Below are 18,080 nucleotides of genomic sequence, written 5' to 3'. Positions count from 1 at the left end.
TTGCGCGTTTGCAAAACCGTCCTTCTTGACAGTTTAAAGGAGAATTTTAATGGTAGTTAAAGATGAAGTTTAAAATACAATAATCAAATTATAGTACACGTAGTCTAACATTTACTACGTCTCCATACACTGTGTGCTGAAGGTTTTGGTTTTAAATATTTGCGTTGTCTTTACTTTTATTAATATCATTAATATATTTTTGTTTAACACCCAGTGGTCCAATTTCATTTTCGCTGAGGTATCTCCAAACATTCACGTATTCATTCACTTTAACCAGTACTTTATTCCAGGTGTGTTACATGAAACAAAACGGCTATGGGGGGATAATGATTTGGTCGCTGGATCTTGATGACTTTTCCGGAAGTGCTTGCAACAGCGGGCCATACCCTCTTCTGCAGGCCGCCTCGGACGAAGTAGACAACCCCAACACAGCCCACTGTATAGGGCCGGGACAGTAAGTTTGAACTGTAATACACATAGGGGTGGGATGTAGATCTGTAGTAGGGCACTCGCTCTCGATGGACTATGTGTTGTTTTCCAGTCACAACCAGAGTCTCACGAATAGTACATCAAAGTCTGTAGTATGTCCTCTTTATGGAAGATGTATGTAGGAGATGAATGCTAGCTGATTCATCAACTGGAGTTGCTGATGATGTGGTGGTAACAGCCGGTTTTGTTCCTTCTCATTCTCGCACCTCCCCCTCTTATTCTCTCTACCCCCTTTCTTTCTCTCACTCTTTTACTCTTTTTTTTTCTCTCTCTCTGTGTTGCTATCTCGCTTGCTCGCTCTCTCTCTCTCTCTCTCTCTCTCTCTCTCTCTCTTACTACTTGCTTGCTCACTCTCTCTCATTCTTTCTCGCCTGCTCGCTCATCTCTCTCTCTCTCTCTCTCTCTCTCTCTCTCTCTCTCTCTCGCTTGCTCACTCTCTATCTCACTCTCTTTCTCGCATGCTCGCTCATCTCTCTCTCTCTCTCTCTCTCTCTCTCTCTCTCTCTCTCTCTCTCTCTCTTACTACTTGCTTGCTCACTCTCTCTCATTCTTTCTCGCCTGCTCGCTCATTCTCTCTCTCTCTCTCTCTCTCTCTCTCTCTCTCTCTCTCTCCTCTCTCTCTCTCTCTCTCTCTCTCTCTCTCTTACTACTTGCTTGCTCACTCTCTCTCATTCTTTCTCGCCTGCTCGCTCATTTTCTCTCTCTCTCTCTCTCTCTCTCTCTCTCTCTCTCTCTCTCTCTCTCTCTCAAAAATCTTGCACTGCTCCTAAAAAAGCCGCTGGTATAGTTATCTCGCTTGCTCACTCTCTATCTCACTCTCACGCCATCGGATATAAGGCTGGTAGGTACTGGGTTCGCAGCCTGGTACCGGCTCCCACCCAGAGCAAGTTTAATTAACTCAGTGGAGGGGTGTAAGGCCACTACACCAACGTCTCTCTCGCTAACAACTAAACACTAACCCACAGCCCTGAACAGACAGGCCAGACAGATGACAGTAAGCTTGAACCTTATTTGAATATAAGCAATAAAATAAGTATAAGTATTATCGGGTGAATCATATATAAGTACCTTTTTTTCTATCTCTCTCTCTCTTTCTCTTAGACCACTTCAACCGGTACAGATTCCTACCACAAAGCTGTTCAACCCGTTTCCATGGAACACCCCGAAACCAGTTGTCGTGACAACTCCACAACCAGTCTACACACAGCCGAAGCAACCAATCAGTATGTTGATGGTGATTATGTTGTAATCCCAAAGAAATGCTGTTATTTTTAGTTCAGTGTTGTGTGGGTGTGGGTAATGTTTGGCATGCTTCCATCAGATAGTTGTTCAAGCACGCCTGTCGTGGGCACAATCTCTGACTTCGCCAGAGAGTTCTATCCATGCTCAGTAATAAATACCGTTTTACCTAATTCAGTAACATTTTCAAATAATAAATTCAATACTAATAATAAAAAACCCTATGTTTCTTAGGGGAAATCGAGATTAACCACATGAAACCGTATAAATCTGCTTGAAACCGTATAAATCCGCATGAGACCGGGGTAGCTTACATACACTGATTATAGGAATGAATGAATGAATGAATGAATGAATGAATGTTTAACGACACCCCAGCACGAAAAATACATCGGCTATTGGGTGTCAAGTTATGGTAATGTAAACAAATAAAGTGATGATCAACATCAATATAAAAATTCTAGATTTAAACAAAAACACAGTGTAAAGAACTGTGAAAAAACACAAATATCACAGATAGATACTGACTTTTACTCAAAACAATTTTGTGCTGTATTGGCCATTCTCAAAGAGAATGTTACAACCCTGTCCCACGGTGAGGATACAGCACGCGCAGAGTTTGATTACAGGACCTTTATACCAGCCTCGGTTAAGCCATCGGACATAAGGCCGGTAGGGCGAGTATTAATAACTCATTGGTCTTACGGTGTAAGACCACTACACCTACTTCTCTCTCACTAACTACTAACTCACTGTCCTGGATGGGCAGCCCAGATAACTCAGGTGTGTGTCCATGACAGCGTGCTTGAACCTTAGTTGGATATAATCAAGAAAATAGGTTGAAATGAAATGAAAATAGGGTATTTGTTGTACAAAAATTATAAGTAATCATTTTTAAACATTAATTAAGAAAAAATGCCCACCATTGGCAGCCGCTACCCACCCCTCCGTCAGGGTGTCATGATCCACTTTTTACGTCTGTGGTAATCTAAACCTGTGTGCATTTGTAATTTACTCTGTTTACAAACGAGAAAACAAACAAAAATGTTAAAATATTGTAATTTGTTGCGCTGGAACTGATAACTGGAAACTAGATCCGGTGTTTTGCTTTAAAAAATAATGCTCATAAATATTATGGAATAGATTATTAAAAACAACAACAACAAAACCGATTTGTGTTTTGGCGTTGTGGATGGGCGTGTGGTTTTGTACGAAAACAACATACAACACGTTTGAAAATTAAAATAAAGATAATAAATATAGAAAGTGATACATTTTTTAATCGCTAAAGCTGTATCTTAACCGGACGACAGCGATGCAAGCAATTATTTTAGAAATCATTTATTTCAATTGCCGTATCCTAATTGGATGTATGCGACACGACAGATTTATCTGGCTCGCTCATCTCTCTCTCTCTCTCTGATAAAACGCGTGCGTTTTGGATACGGCGATTGAGATCAACGATTTCTAAAATAATCGCTCGAATCGCTCGCGTCGCTCGCGTCCGGTTAGGATACAGCTTAAAGATTATCGTGCCTATGTTTGTGCGTGTTTTCTTTCTTCGGGTGTTGTTTTTATTTTATTTTATTATATATATATATATATATATATATATATATATATATAAACATTTGTAATAAATGCTATCTTTATTTAATGTAGGTACTAATGCCTTTTCAACACATGGAATACACCAGAGCAACAAATTCGACTGTTACGGCAAACCCAGTGGTTTTTATAACAATCCGACTAACTGTGAGGCCTACTATATCTGCGCCAATTCTCTCACATTTGAAGTGAACTGCGCACGAGGTCTCCAATATAACCCCAAGACGAAGTATTGCGACTTGCCGCAAAACGTCATGTGCACGCCCACGCACCCGAATCCGACCAGACCGCACGTGCAGCCTGCAACGCAGCCGCCGTACCGACCAGTCACGCTGCCGCCGTACCGACCAGTCACGCTGCCGCCGTACCGACCACCCACATCGCAGCAGGTTCAGACTCGCACGCAGAAAACAGTTTGGACGCCCATTAAGTTCCAGTCTACACGTCCAAAGATAATCTATCCCACAAACCCGGTGGTTCCAGTAAAGAACAGTAAGTAACACTAAAAGTTTATGGTTCATTCCGATCAGGAAAAAAACCTAATTGGAAAGTCGTGGGATTTTGTATTTATAAGTTGTTTTGTTTAACGACACCACTAGAGCACATTGATTTATTAATCATCGATAATTGGATGTCAAACATTAGGTAATTTTGCATATAGTTTTTAAGAGGAAACCCACTACAGTGTAACATTAGTAACAAGGGATCTTTTATATGCACCATCTCACGGACAGGATAGCACATACCACGGCCTTTGATATATGTCCCACTCCCCATTTCTGGAAAGTTGTGGAAAAAGAAAACTGGGCTTGTGCTCAAATCTTTGATAACGTCACATGCATCCATTTTGTATGGTTAAAAAGATTTGTTTTGTTTAACGACACAACTAGAGCACATTAATGTATTAATCATCGGCTATCTTTGTATGGCTTTGAAGTCATAGTCTTGAATCTAAACTCTACAATTTTCATAAGCTCTTAGCCCTAAGATCACCGTAACAGCACAGCTAACATATGCACTTAAGGTGATCTTAGCGCTAAGATCGCTTTGTGGAACGGGGCCCTGGTTGATAATTAATAGTTTTCACATTTAAGATAAAGCCAGTAGAGATTGGCAATTCATTTCAAAACATGGTAATACTATTATTATAGAACATTATATGTCATTATAGATCGATTATTATCTCTAGCGATAATCGATTGTCGCAGAAAATGTTACCTGTAATTGTTCCTCCAAGTTAGATGACGAAACTAGAAGGAAGAAAATGTTTTATTTAACGACGCACTCAACACATTTTATTTACGGTTATATGGCATCAAATATATGGTTAAGGACCACACAGATATTGAGAGAGGAAACTCGCTGTCGCCACTTCATGGGCTACTCTTTTCTATTAGCAGCAAGGGATCTTTTATATGCACCATCCCACAGACAGGGTAGTACATACCACGGTCTTTGATATGCCGGTCGTGGTGCACTGGCTGGAACGAGAAATAGCCCAATGGGCCCACCGACGGGGAGATGATGAAAATGGTGTAATTGTGTTGGGTTTCGTGTTTGTGTTCATGTGTACAAGAAAAAAAGATAACGGTAAATTAGCGAATTGTATGGCCTATCCCAATGAACGCCACAACAGGTCATTATAATTCAAACCATTCTTATGTTCACATAAATCTAATCGATTGTGTAATCAAAAGCTGATTTTTACATTACATAATGTTGTATCTCTACATCTCTATTTTGTTCAAACGATCCAATACTTTCGTAATCGTCGAGCCAAAAGTCCAATAGCGATTTATCTTTCAATGTTTTTGAGAGTTATACGGTAGGGAATTAAAACAACTATTAAATGTGAGCTCTAAAATAATTTTAATTTTTAAACAAATTCAATTTTGGTCAACATACTTGGACGTGGCCGTTGTCGTCTATCGAGGCAACCAAAATTGTACCAAGCGACGTTATTCATATTAACATTACAACCAAACAGCTATTTAAGGTTGAAAACAAATCACAATGCATTTCTACGTGTATTACAATTGATATTGTAGGTAGAATGGTGGTAATAGTTGGTGAAAAGATTTCAAGCCTGCTCATTTTGGCTGACTATATCTCTATCGTTTTTTGACCGAATTTGAGGATTTGCTCCAACATTGTGGGAGTAGGTGCCACCCATGCCCTCTGTTCCGTAGGGACGGGACGTAGCTCAGTGGTACAGCGCTCGCCTGATGCGCGATCGATGTAGGTTCGATCCCCGTCGGTGGGCCCATTGGGCTATTTGTCGTTCCAGTCAGTGCTCCACAACTGGTGTAACAAAGGCCGTGATATGTACTATCCTGTCTGTGGGATGATGCATATAAGAGATCCCTTGCTGCTAATCGAAAAGAGTAGTCCATGAATTGGCGACAGCGGGTTTCCTTTCTCAATATCTGTGTGGTCCTTAGCCATATGTCCGACGCCATATAACCGTAAATAAAATGTGGTTAGTGCGTCGTTGAGTAAAACCGTTCCTTCCTTACTGTTCCGTACGCTTATGTTCATTCAGTTATTCAGTTATTTATGTGTTGCTAATACATTTCGTATTTTCTTGTGTAGCCAAGGGATGTGTCAACAAACCTAATGGACTGTTCCGTGATTCCCTGGACTGCACCAAGTACTTCAACTGCTACTTCCAGCTGACGTTCGTCATGGACTGCCCCAAACACCTCGTCTACAACGAGCGCATCAAGGCCTGTGACTACGTGTCCAACGTGCCCGAATGTGCCATGCACGGTTAACACGTGGCCACAAGAAAACGGGGGGAAAATAACTTTGTGTGTGTTTTTTTGTTGAATCTTGTGTGTTTTATGACTTTTATTAAACTTACTGTTTCTGTTTCTGTTATTGGCGTTTGTAGTAACGTTAGGGATTGACCAACAGGCGATGTCTATATTAAGGTATCTCCCTACATTTGACAATTACAACTTTTACATGGCAGACAAAATAATATTTAATTTTTTTATTTAAAACAAGTAGACAGATAGACAAGAAATAAAGATTGTAAGAGGAGATTTGTGTGTGTGTGTGTGTGTGTGCTTGCGTTTTGGGCATATAAACCACATACAATTATTTCATTGCGGCTGGCCGCATGCGTTTTGCAGACGTACGCATCGCTCGTATTCAGTCTATATGATTCTCTATGTTGATAGCATGATCAGCAGAAATCAAACATTCTGAGAGTACTGCTAAAGCAATACATATCCCTTACCGAGCCGAAGGAAGGAAGGAAATGTTTTATTTAACGACGCACTCAAAACATTTGTTACGGCTATATGGTGCCAGTCTTATAGTTAAGGACCACACAGATATTGAGAGAGGAAACCCGATGTCGCCACTTCATGGGCTACCGGGCCGAAAAATTCTTATCTTTTAAGTTCAAGGGCCATAACTCTGTCCAAAATGTGTATATCGTTATAAGAGTCACATTTGATCTGTAACAGTACATGGTAAGGCTATATACAAAATTTCAGATCAATATCTACGAAAAAAAAGTCCGGTAAACTCTGTGTGAAACAATCGGACGGACAGAAGGACAGAGATGAAACATACGACTTTGGTGTATTCTTGTTTGATCTTGTGTTTTATTGTGGTCTCACTACACAAATGCTATCTGACACTGGCATCCAATTGCCAAGATTGCCAATAGAATGGATTTCCGACGCCATATAACCGTAAACAAAATGTGTTGAGTGCGTCGTTAAATAAAACATTTCCTTCCTTTCTTTCCTTCCTGCCAATAGAATGGGTTCTCCTTATCACTATTGTCATATACCGTTGCGAAGATACAATATCTCCGTTTACTGGCTATATGACTCCATCGTCTGGATGGTTAACCATTGAAAAATACCAATAGTTTTAATTCTTCACTGAGTACTAAAAGTGAATATGTGGACCGTGTTGAATGAATTCTCACCCGGAAGTGAGATCTAAATATACCGTTTTGGTTTAGAATTGGCTATTGGTCAAAGTCAATAAGCGGTCCTTTTGGTAGGCTTAGTCATAAAGGTCATAGGTCAATATCCGTGTCCTTCAGAACAAGTCTGTGTTTAACCAGACGGAGCAGACTGGGCCGTGTTCAGGAGCCCAGGTGCTCGCAAACAATTTGACTGGTTCCATCATCTTCTATCATATGATGATCATCTAACATTAGGCGCAAAACCCAGTCTATCGGTTGCGCTCCTGAACATGGTTTTGGTTTTATGCGTCTCACGTTAAACTACATAACCAGATTTATACCTCGGGAACCAATCAGATAGTTTCCGAACGTTAGCGACGCTCGCTGTCACTGAATACAGAGCAAGGGTCTAATTGTCTAAACTATCGTAACTTTACGATATCTCAGTGCAATGCAATTCATTCATTTCAACTTATTTTCGTACTTATATCCAATTAAGGTTCAAGTACGCGGTCCTGGACACACACTTCAGCTATCTGGGCTGTCTGTCCAGGACAGTGGGTTAGTTATTAGTTGGTTAGTTGTCAGTGAAAGAGAAGAGGGTGTAGTGGCCTTACACCTACCCATTGAGCCCTTAAGAACTCACTCTGGGTTGGAGCCGGTACCGGGCTGCGAACCCTGTACCTACCAGCATGTAGTCCGATGGCTTAACCACTGCACCACCGAGGACGGTGTGCAATGCAAAAAAAGGCTTGCAAAGATGAGCTTTTTGAGTCATGTTTCAGGGTCTCGTTCCTAAAGGTGATCTTAGCGCTACGATCGTCTTACATGCACAGCTATCTTGTACACTAAAGGTGATCTTAGCGCTACGATCATGTTACGTGCACAGCTATCTTATGCACTAAAGGTGATCTTAGCGCTACGATCGCTTCGTAAACTGGGGTCCCCGGTGTGACTGTTACGTCAAGTAAAACACAACAAGCGTTTATCTGTGATATGACTGTATACATCGAGAACTACGCACTACACATACGGACTTTCACAGATGAAGCCAAAAGCCGAATTTGGACTTTGTGTCGCCCAGGCCCAGTCCTTGTAGACGGGGTTGTTGGCCGGATTCATCATGGCGATGTAGTAGGAGGTGGTGTGCGGCTGCCCTGTCGCCCACCCCGTGTACGTCGTCGCTGTGTGGTCCACCCACGTCCACTCGTGTTGAACGGCCACGTAGAAACCACCCGTCCAAAAAGCCGCAGGTTTGCGTTGGGCTTAAAAATAAATTTATATAAAGTATTTGACTTCATAGTATATAGGTTTAGTACACACATGTCATCGCTACATGGATTTTATGTTTTAAAAAGTCATAAAATGTATAACATAATCACAAGTTAAATATTTATTTTTATATATACAGTGATTCAAGCATGTATGTATGTATGAATGAATGAATGAATGTTTAACGACACCCCAGCACAAAAATACACATCGGCTATTGGATGTCACAAATGGTAAGTATATGAAAATAGTATATATTTAATTATGTAAAACCTCAGTGTAAGGAGCTTTTGGGAAAAGTATATGCTTAAACTTTGTAGAGAAATCAAAGTGTTTTAAAAACTTTAAAATTAATTCTGGGTGGAATTTAAAAGATTCCAAAACATTTCTGTTGCCAAATATATCATTTCTCGTCGGCTTGGAATGATCACACTCCTACCAAAATGTGACGCACAGTCAGTGTACACTGACAATGTTCATACTGAGGAGGAGGGTCCTTCGTTAAAATAAATGAATGCGTCAAATATATATGGCCGATGCGGGCACGGCGCATGACTACTTCATCCTACTTGCACCGCATGTACGAATGTATCTATTTCTGTATACATGTATGTTTGCATGTTAAAGTTTGTTTTGTTTAACGACACCACTAGAGCACATTGAATTGTTAATCGGCTATTGGATGCTAAATATTTGGTAATTTTTACATATAGTCTTAGAGAGAAAACCGGCTACATTTTTCCATTGGTAGCAAGTGATCTTTTATATGCACCATCCCACAGACAGGATAGCACATACCACGACCTTTGATATACCAGTCGAGGTGCACTGACTGGAACGAGAAATAGCCTAATGGGCCCACCGACGGGGATCGATCCTAAACCGACCGCGGCCCTGTATGCATGCATTTATGTATGTATGTATATATCTTCCCTCTGGCATGGTCTCTCTGTGTCCCTTCCTTTACTTACTGTGTTAATGTGTGTGTCTCTCTCCTCCCTCTCCTCTCTCTCTCTCTCTCTCTCTCTCTCTCTCTCTCTCTCTCTCTCTCTCTCTCACACACACACACACCCATCTCTCTATGTCTGTCTCTCTGTCTCTATCTATTTCTGTGTGTGTGTGTGTGCGTGTGCGTGTGTGTGTGTGTGTGTGTAGTCTCCCTCCCCCTCTCTCTCTCTCTCACACACACACACACCATCTCTCTGTCTGTCTCTCTGTCTCTATCTATTTCTGTGTGTGTGTGTGTGTGTGCGTGTGCGTGTGTGTGTGTGTGTGTGTGTGTAGTCTCCCTCCCCCTCTCTCTCTCTCTCTCTCTCTCACACACACACACCATCTCTCTATGTCTGTCTCTCTGTCTCTATCTATTTCTGTGTGTGTGTGCGTGTGTGTGTGTGGTGTGTGTGTGTGTGTGTAGTCTCTCTCTCTCTCTCTCTCTCTCTCTCTCTCTCTCTCTCTCTCTCTCTCTCTCTCTCTCTCTCTCTCTCTCTCTCTCTCTCTCAACTGATGTAATAAACAATATTATATAGAGAAACTAATTAAGTGTACCTTCAAAAGGCTTGAGAAGACCAACTATAAAATCTTTCTCTATCTTGTCGTTAACGGACACCAAATCTCCGCCGAGCTGAGAACATATGTTCCGAGCTTTCTGCCAGCTCTCCGTCCAGTTTGCAATGTAGTAGCACGAATTTGGTCCGTGAAGAAAACTCTGAGGACACGCTTAAAAATAGATTAATGAAACAAAACAAATTAAATAAACAAAATAGACAAGACAAAGCAAAACAAAAAAGCAAAGCAAAACAAAACAAAAGCAAAGCAAAGCAAAAACAAGCAAAACAAAGCAAACTAAAACAAATGCAAATCAAAGGAAAACAAAGCGAAACAAAGCAAAGCAAAACAACACAACATAACAAATAAAACAAAATAAAATAAACTTGTTTAAATAATAAAAATAGGTTATACAAAGACTTGCATGTTGCATCAAGGAAGGCGGGACATATATAAGTGCGGTCGGGGCTGGAGAGACCAGGGACGGATCAAGGATCTTGTAAAAAGGAAGGAAGGAAATGTTTTATTTAACGACGCACTCAACACATTTTATTTACGGTTATATGGCGTCGGACATACGGTTAAGGACCACAGAGATATTAAGGGAGGAAACCCGCTGTCGCCACTTTATGGGCTACTCTTTTGGATTAGCAGCAAGGGATCTTTTATATGCACCATCCCACAGACAGGGTAGTACATACCACGGCCTTTGATATACCAGTCGTGATGCGCTGGCTGGAACGAGAAATAGCTGAATGGGCCCACCGACGGGGATCGATCCCAGACCGACCGCGCATCGAGCGGGCGCTTTACCATTGGGCTGCGTTCCGCTCCTAGCTCCCAAAGGGAGCAAGATCTGGAAAGAGATCGGTGGCATGCCCCCCTGAAAATGTTTTGTAAATAAAGATTCTTAGAGGCGCGTGATCAGGGCAATTTAGTGTTGTATATTGTGTATAATAAAATTTAAAACCCCAAAAATAATAATTTTAAAGGGTACGTCAAACAAATGGGGGTGGAACCCGTGACCCCCACCCCCTGGACTGGATCAATCAGAAATAAAAGATAACGTCATTTGTCACCAATTGGAAGTGGCGTAGATCCATGTTCGCCAATAACGTCTCTACAGAGACCGCTGTTACACTCGGACGTGGCACAACACTCGTAACAACTGCTCGGCTCCTTCCGTCGTCTTCCGATGATATTTCTCACAGCCATGTACAGCTGACACCTCTGTACAAACACATTTCAGTATTTTAGTAAATGTAAATGTGTGAGGATATATGACTTTTAAAGGAGGCTTCTGACTTTTTCTTTTCAAATATATTATCTAAAGCCCTTTGCTACTTTATAATGCCACATATAGTGCTTGTAGTAAAATCAGGGCAATCTAAAATATATTCCTGTTGAATCAAATTCCTTCTAATCCTCGAGTAAATCCGAATGAGATGGAAAATTATTCGATTGTAATGTACTGTGTTGGGATCAAATGAATTGGATTAAAGTGGATTATTACAATCTATAACAAACAATGTTAAAACCAACATAGACAAATTACACTTTTGCTTTCACAGCCCATGCTGAAAGCTTGTCGTCCTAGATGGTCTACGAATTCCCGGGTGTAGCACACCTGAAACGATATAAAAATATATCATGTTGGAATCAGATCCTAAAGTCAGCTATGTTAACCTTAGGATCTGACTTCAGTCATTGGCGTATGCGGTCTACATCACCTTTTGTCGATGAAGTCGTTAAAATATTAACTAATCAATCCATCTTAAAGACTGATATTATATCATATATATACAGCAACAGGTACGCATGTACTCACACACATATGTAAGCATGTAGTGTATGTGTATGCGTATGTGCATACACTTTGTGTGCATGTATGTATGTCTGCGTGCGTACGTGCGTTCATACAGATACGCACGTGCACACATATGCAAGTATGTAGTGTGTGCGTGCGTATATGCGTATATGCACGTGTGTGTGTGTGTGTTCTGGTGTGCGTGCGTGCTAGTGTCTGAGTTAATTACGACAGTTATACACAAACCGACCTCGTTCTTGCCGCACCATCCTGCAGAAATGCAGCGAGTCGGGTTGTCCACATCAGCACACTGCAGACATTTCGTGTCGTCTGTTTCAGGATCTGCATCGTGCAACACAAATTTGTGTCAGTCAAGGTAATGGTATTTTAATGTTTGTGCTTACATATATGTCCAAATTTACTATCCTCTTCTCTAGTAAACAGAGATAATATCATAATAATATACTATGTAGTAAGACAAACATTGGCGGATCGAGACATGGGTTACAGGGGTCCATTGACCCCCAACATACCCCACCCCTGCCTGTTTGAAGTGCCCTTTTTTAATTATCTTTTTATTTGTTTGGGTGTTGTTGGTTTTTGGGGGGTTGGAGTTTTGGGGGGTGGGGTTGAGTAAATTCATATCCACAATATAAAACACTAAATTGCCATGGAAACGCGTTTCTAGAATTTTTTCTCTTTTTTTAATTTGTCTACGAGAAATTCAAATGACCTTTTTTTTAGATTTTTACCGGCCTCGGTGGCGTCGTGGTTAGGCCATCGGTCCACAGGCTGGTAGGTACTGGGTTCGGATCCCAGTCGAGGCATGGGATTTTTAATCCAGATACCGACTCCAAACCCTGAGTGAGTGCTCCGCAAGGCTCAATGGGTAGGTGTAAACCACTTGCACCGACCAGTGATCCATAACTGGTTCAACAAAGGCCATAGTTTGTGCTATCCTGCCTGTGGGAAGCGCAGGTAAAAGATCCCTTTCCGTCTGTCGTAAAAGAGTAGCCTATGTGGCGACAGAGGGTTTCCTCTTAAAAACAGAGTCAGAATGACCATATGTTTGACGTCCAATAGCCGATGATTAGATAAAAAAAATCAATGTGTTCTAGTGGCGTCGTTAAATAAAACAAATTTGACTCTTTTTTTAGATTTTTGTGCGCCACAACCGGTATATCAAAGGCAGTGAAATGTGCTATCCTGTCTATGGGATGGTGCATATAAAATATTCCTTGCTACTAGTGGAAAAATGTAGCGGGTTTCCTTTCTTAGACTATATGTCAACATTGAAACAGTGGTACTACAAAAAATGAAACTGCATACATTTATTGCCCAGATGAAACTATTTTTTGGACAACAAACACTGTCACATTTATCACCAATGGCAGGACTTGGGTATTAACTCCTCTATCAAATGTTGACCGGCCTCGGTGGCGTAGTGGTTAGGCCATCGGTCTACAGGTTGGTAGGTACTGGGTTCGGATCCCAATCGAGGCATGGGATTTTTAATCCAGATACCGACTCCAAACCCTGAGTGAGTGCTCCGCAAGGCTCAATGGGTAGGTGTAAACCACTTGCACCGACCAGTGATCCATAACTGGTTCAACAAAGGCCATGGTTTGTGCTATCCTGCCTGTGGGAAGCGCAAATAAAAGATCCCTTGCTGCTAATCGGAAAGAGTAGCCCATGTAGTGGCGACAGCGGGTTTCCTCTCAAGATCTGTGTGGTCCTTAACCATATGTCTGACGCCATATAATCGTAAATAAAATGTGTTGAGTACGTCGTTAAATAAAACATTTCTTTCTTTCTTTCTATCAAATGTTGATGCACCTCGAACATTGACCCAGCCGGAAGTTATTTAATTTAGTATTTTAGACAGACAGTCCATATAGCTGAGTTGTAAACCTTAACTAACACGAATCAAAATTAAAATCAACGGATTTAAAACATGTCTAATACATGTTAACATGACGTTTACGTTTTTCTTTCTCTCCTTGGTCTCAGGAAATTAAAATAAACTGTATATTGTTTTACTTACTTGTGAGCTGACCACTGGCTAAAGTACACACAGTAATCTGCAAAATACATTGGCGACTGTTAGATGGAAGTGCACTTTATCAGTTAACACAAGCCTAGCACAAAAAGGGGCGGGACGTAGCCCAATGGTAAAGCGCTCGGTTTGAGATCAATCCTCGTCGGTGAGCCCATTGGGCTATTGCTCGATCCAGCCAGTGCACTAATGGAAAAATGTAGCGGGTTTTCTCTCTAAGACTATATGATTAAATTATCAAATGTTAAACATCCAATAGCCAATGATTAATAAATCAATGTGCTCTAGTAGTGTCGTTAAACATAGCCATAACTGTCTTGTAGAGGCAGGCTGGTTTTTGCATGATTTAAAACGAAAATGCCCTAATTTGGATGATAACGTTTATTCATATCAGTGCTCATTACTGCCACACAGCTATATAGGGTTGTAAACGAATCATTACCTAGATTTTTCTCCATTTGTGATGGGCGGGACGTAGCCCTGTCGTAAAGCGTTCGCTTGATGCGCGGTCAATCTACGATCGATCCCCGTCGGTGGACCCATTAGGCTATTTCTCGTTCCAGCCAGTGCTCCACAACTGGTGTAACAAAGGCCGTGGTATGTACTATCCTGTCTGTGGGATGGTTCATATAAAAGATCCCTTGCTGCTAATCGAAAAGAGTAGCCCATGAACTGGCGACAGCGGGTTTCCTCCCTTTACCATATGTCTGACGCCATATAACCGTAAATAAAATGTGTTGAGTGCGTCGTTAAACAAAACATTTCTTTCTTTCTTTCATTACTGCCAAACAGCTACATAGGGTTGTAAATGAATCAACACCTACGTGGATTATACAATGCCTCTACATGAAATCGCTTCCGCTAGATTGTTCTCCATTTGTGAATAACAGTAAGGGTACTTTCACATTATTGCAAGCAGAACAGTATATTCTGTTTCGAACACATGCTGGAAGACAAAGTCTTACCAGTCAAATGCAAAATGATAAGCTTTTTTCCCTTCACTTACACGTATTACTACTTCTGACAGTTACCAAAAACAAACACTTACCAAGAGAAATCCTTTTAAATGCATTTCATAAACTCACGAAGTATGTAGTATTCTGATATGTATTTATAATATGGTATCAACTTACGAATATAATTATATTACGGTCAATATTATCATAACCTATTTCCTTTCATACTTAGACTGAAGATAACAGACAAAAGAAGATAAGGTGTTTTATACAGAGTCACCTGTACAGTGAAAGGGGCGAGACGTAGCCCAGTGGGTAAAGCGCTCGCTTGATGCGCGGTCGGTTCGGGATCGATCCCCGTCAGTGGGCCCACTGGGCTATTTCTCGCTCCAGCCAGTGCACCACGACTCGTACATCAAAGGCCGTGGTATGTGCTATCCTGTCTATGGGATGGTGCATATAAACTATCCCTTGCTGCCAGTCAAAAAGAGTAGCCCATGGAGTGGCGACAACGGGTTTCCTCCTTCAATATCTGTGTGGTCCTTAACCATATGTCTGCCGCCATATAACCGTAAATAAAATGTGTTAAGTGCGTCGTTAAATAAAACATTTCCTTCTTGTACAGTGAAAGTTTGTTCTGTTTAACGACACCACTAGAGTCCATGAATGTAATAATAACCGGTTACTGGGTGTGAAACGTTTTATTAGATAAATCTGATACATAGTCTATAGACATACATAGACAATCCGGTGCATTTTTTTCATTAGCAGCAAGATACCGGCCTCGGTGGCGCAGTGGTTAAGCCATCGGACTACAGGCTGGTAGGTACAGGGTTCGCAGCCCGGTACCGGCTCCAACCCAGAGCGAGTTCTTAAGGGCTCAATGGGTAGGTGTAAGGCCACTACACCCTATTCTCTCTCACTAACCACTAACCAACTAACAACTAACCCTCTGTCCTGGACAAATAAGTTGAAATGAATAAAAGCAGCAAGATATCTTTATATGTATCAGACAGTACAGCACAAACCACGGCCTTTGATATATCAGTAGCGTGGCAGTGATTGGGACGGGGAAAAATACCTGTAAATAGACATATATATGTATATGGTATGTCGAGTAAATAGAAAATAATTTGTAAACATTACTCTGTAATGTCTTGGCCTGGATTCGAAGCCATAGCCTTTGGCATACTAGGACTTTGTTCCTTATTAAAATGAATGAACAAAAAAACAAACAAAAAAACATCGACTATTGAGTGTCAAACAAAGGTAAGTATATGAATCTCTACGACCATAATAAAATATCTATTACTTGATAGAATGCAAATGACTTAGATCACTAGATCACATCAGACAAACGAGCATTTTAAACATTATTAACCATGATCAGCATCTAAGTTTACAATTGGGCGGGATTTAGCTCAGTCGGTTAAGTGCTCGCCTGAGGTGCTTGCGTCGCAGGATCGAACCACCTCGGTGGATCCATTCAGTTGATTGGGTTTTTTCTCGATCCAAGCAGTGCACCACAGCTGGACAAAGGCCGTGGTATGTGTTTTCTTGTCTGTGGAAAAGTGCATACAAAATATCCATTGCCGCATTAGAAAAAAATGTAGCTGGTTTCCTCTGATGACTACGAGTCAGAATGACCAAATGTATGACATCCAATAGCCGATGATTAATTAATCAATGTGCTCCAGTGGTGTCGTTAAAAAAAAATAATAATAATAATAATAATAATAAGTTTACATAATCACACGAAAATAGTTGATTGTCCGATCGGGGGCGTTTTAAGTGTTTACGGATTGTACGTTATGTAAGACGCGTGTTGTTTTAACGAATTCACGATACTAACGATTGTGAATGTAACGAATTTTAAGCGGATCATACTGTGTTGTTTGCTGTAAGGAATTATTTCACTGGATCCAACTATGGTCGTGGTCTACGTTACTATACTATCTTGCAGAGATTCCTTTCTTTCATTCATTCATTCATTCATACATACATACATGCGTTCCTTCATTCATTCATTCATTCATTCGTTCGTTTGTTTGTTCATTCATTCATTCCTTCGTTCATTCATTCATTCATTCGTTCGTTTGTTCGTTCATTCATTCATTCATCCGTTTGTTCATTCATTCATTCATTCGTTCGTTCATTCGTTCATTCGTTCTAACATTGAGTAATATAGTCAGAAACAACCTATGGATGTATAAATCTGTGATTTATTTGAAACAGAACAGGAGGAAGATTTGTTCCAAGTTTTGGTAGTATACGCTTATGAATTCTTGTCAAAACAGCGATGGCAGTGCCCAGACCTACGTTCACTGATCGCGATTTAGGCTAACGTTCGCAAACTCTTTGACTGAGGTAAGTTCTGTCAACCGCTTGTCGCCAACGTTTCCTAAACTGGTATTTACGCTACACAGTAAACCAAATGATCACGTCGGGAACCAATCAAATAGTTCGCGAACGATAGTTTGCTGGCTGAACTTGGGACTGATTTCCATGGCGGTCATTCGATTCAGCTCCAAACACATAACCTGGTGCAACAATCCTTTCTCTGAGATGGTGCATATAAAACGATATCCATTGCTGCTTCTTAAAAAGAGTAGCCCGTGCTGTAGCGGCACCTGGTCTCCTCGCAAATTATCTGTGTGGCCTTTAACCACATTTCAAACGTAAATGAAAGTATGTTGAGTTTCGTCGTTAAATAAAAGTCACTGTGATGTTAATAATACCGGCATGTATTGTTGTCTAGACGGCGGTAATTCATTGCCTTGACTGGTTACCTTCCAAATGTACACCTGCCAATCAGGAATCACAGATGCAGGCCACGGAAAGAATAGACGAACTGACCAAGAAAACACTCCGTTTATAATTTCAGTACGTAGGTTAATGCATGGACAAAACATGATACAGTTATTTCGATACTTTAACTATGGTGGTTTATTTTGTATTAAAAAATTGCTGGCTTACTGGGATGAATATTAGACCTGTTACTGAACATTGCGATGCATGCCTGTTTGATAATCCGCAAAAATCAGGCACGTTTGTGTCTTCAGTTCCTGACGTGTAGATTTACGTAACAACTGGCTCGCCAGAGGGCGTATTCACTGGGCTGGTACAAAATGGATGCGCCAGATATATATAATAGCCGCCACATTTAACCGTTATTAA

The 18,080-nt window shown here is 40.9% G+C and overlaps 1 protein-coding gene and 1 pseudogene across 1 annotated transcript; one reads left to right on the top strand and one right to left on the bottom strand.

The window, feature by feature from the left end:
* Nucleotides 1-6,209, top strand: part of LOC121379578 — a 20,924-nt pseudogene extending 14,715 nt beyond the window's left edge.
* A 2,042-nt stretch (nt 6,210-8,251) lies between these two features.
* On the bottom strand, nt 8,252-15,107 carry LOC121378301 (lithostathine-1-like). The gene is made up of 7 exons (XM_041506410.1): nt 14,996-15,107; nt 13,936-13,972; nt 12,142-12,233; nt 11,640-11,711; nt 11,164-11,314; nt 10,085-10,255; nt 8,252-8,532 (listed from the first exon to the last, which is right to left on the bottom strand). The coding sequence occupies exons 1-7, from the start codon at nt 15,017-15,019 to the stop codon at nt 8,291-8,293; spliced, it is 789 nt and encodes a 262-aa protein (XP_041362344.1). The 5' UTR covers nt 15,020-15,107; the 3' UTR covers nt 8,252-8,290.
* Nucleotides 15,108-18,080: the final 2,973 nt, after the last annotated feature.

This window comes from Gigantopelta aegis, chromosome 8 (assembly GCF_016097555.1).
Source record: "Gigantopelta aegis isolate Gae_Host chromosome 8, Gae_host_genome, whole genome shotgun sequence".
Lineage (NCBI taxonomy): Eukaryota > Metazoa > Mollusca > Gastropoda > Neomphalida > Peltospiridae > Gigantopelta > Gigantopelta aegis.
This window is presented reverse-complemented; position numbering and strand designations above follow the sequence as displayed.

What these genes read in the sequence shown, in the direction of transcription:
- LOC121378301 (XM_041506410.1), bottom strand. Translation starts at nt 15,019, where the DNA reads ATGCATTTAAAAGGATTTCTCTTG. An exon ending in AGCCAGTGGTCAGCTCACAA is followed by an intron (nt 12,234 to 13,935) that starts GTAAGTAAAACA and finishes TGCACGATGCAG; the next exon opens with ATCCTGAAACAGACGACACG. An exon ending in GATGGTGCGGCAAGAACGAG is followed by an intron (nt 11,712 to 12,141) that starts GTCGGTTTGTGT and finishes ATATCGTTTCAG; the next exon opens with GTGTGCTACACCCGGGAATT.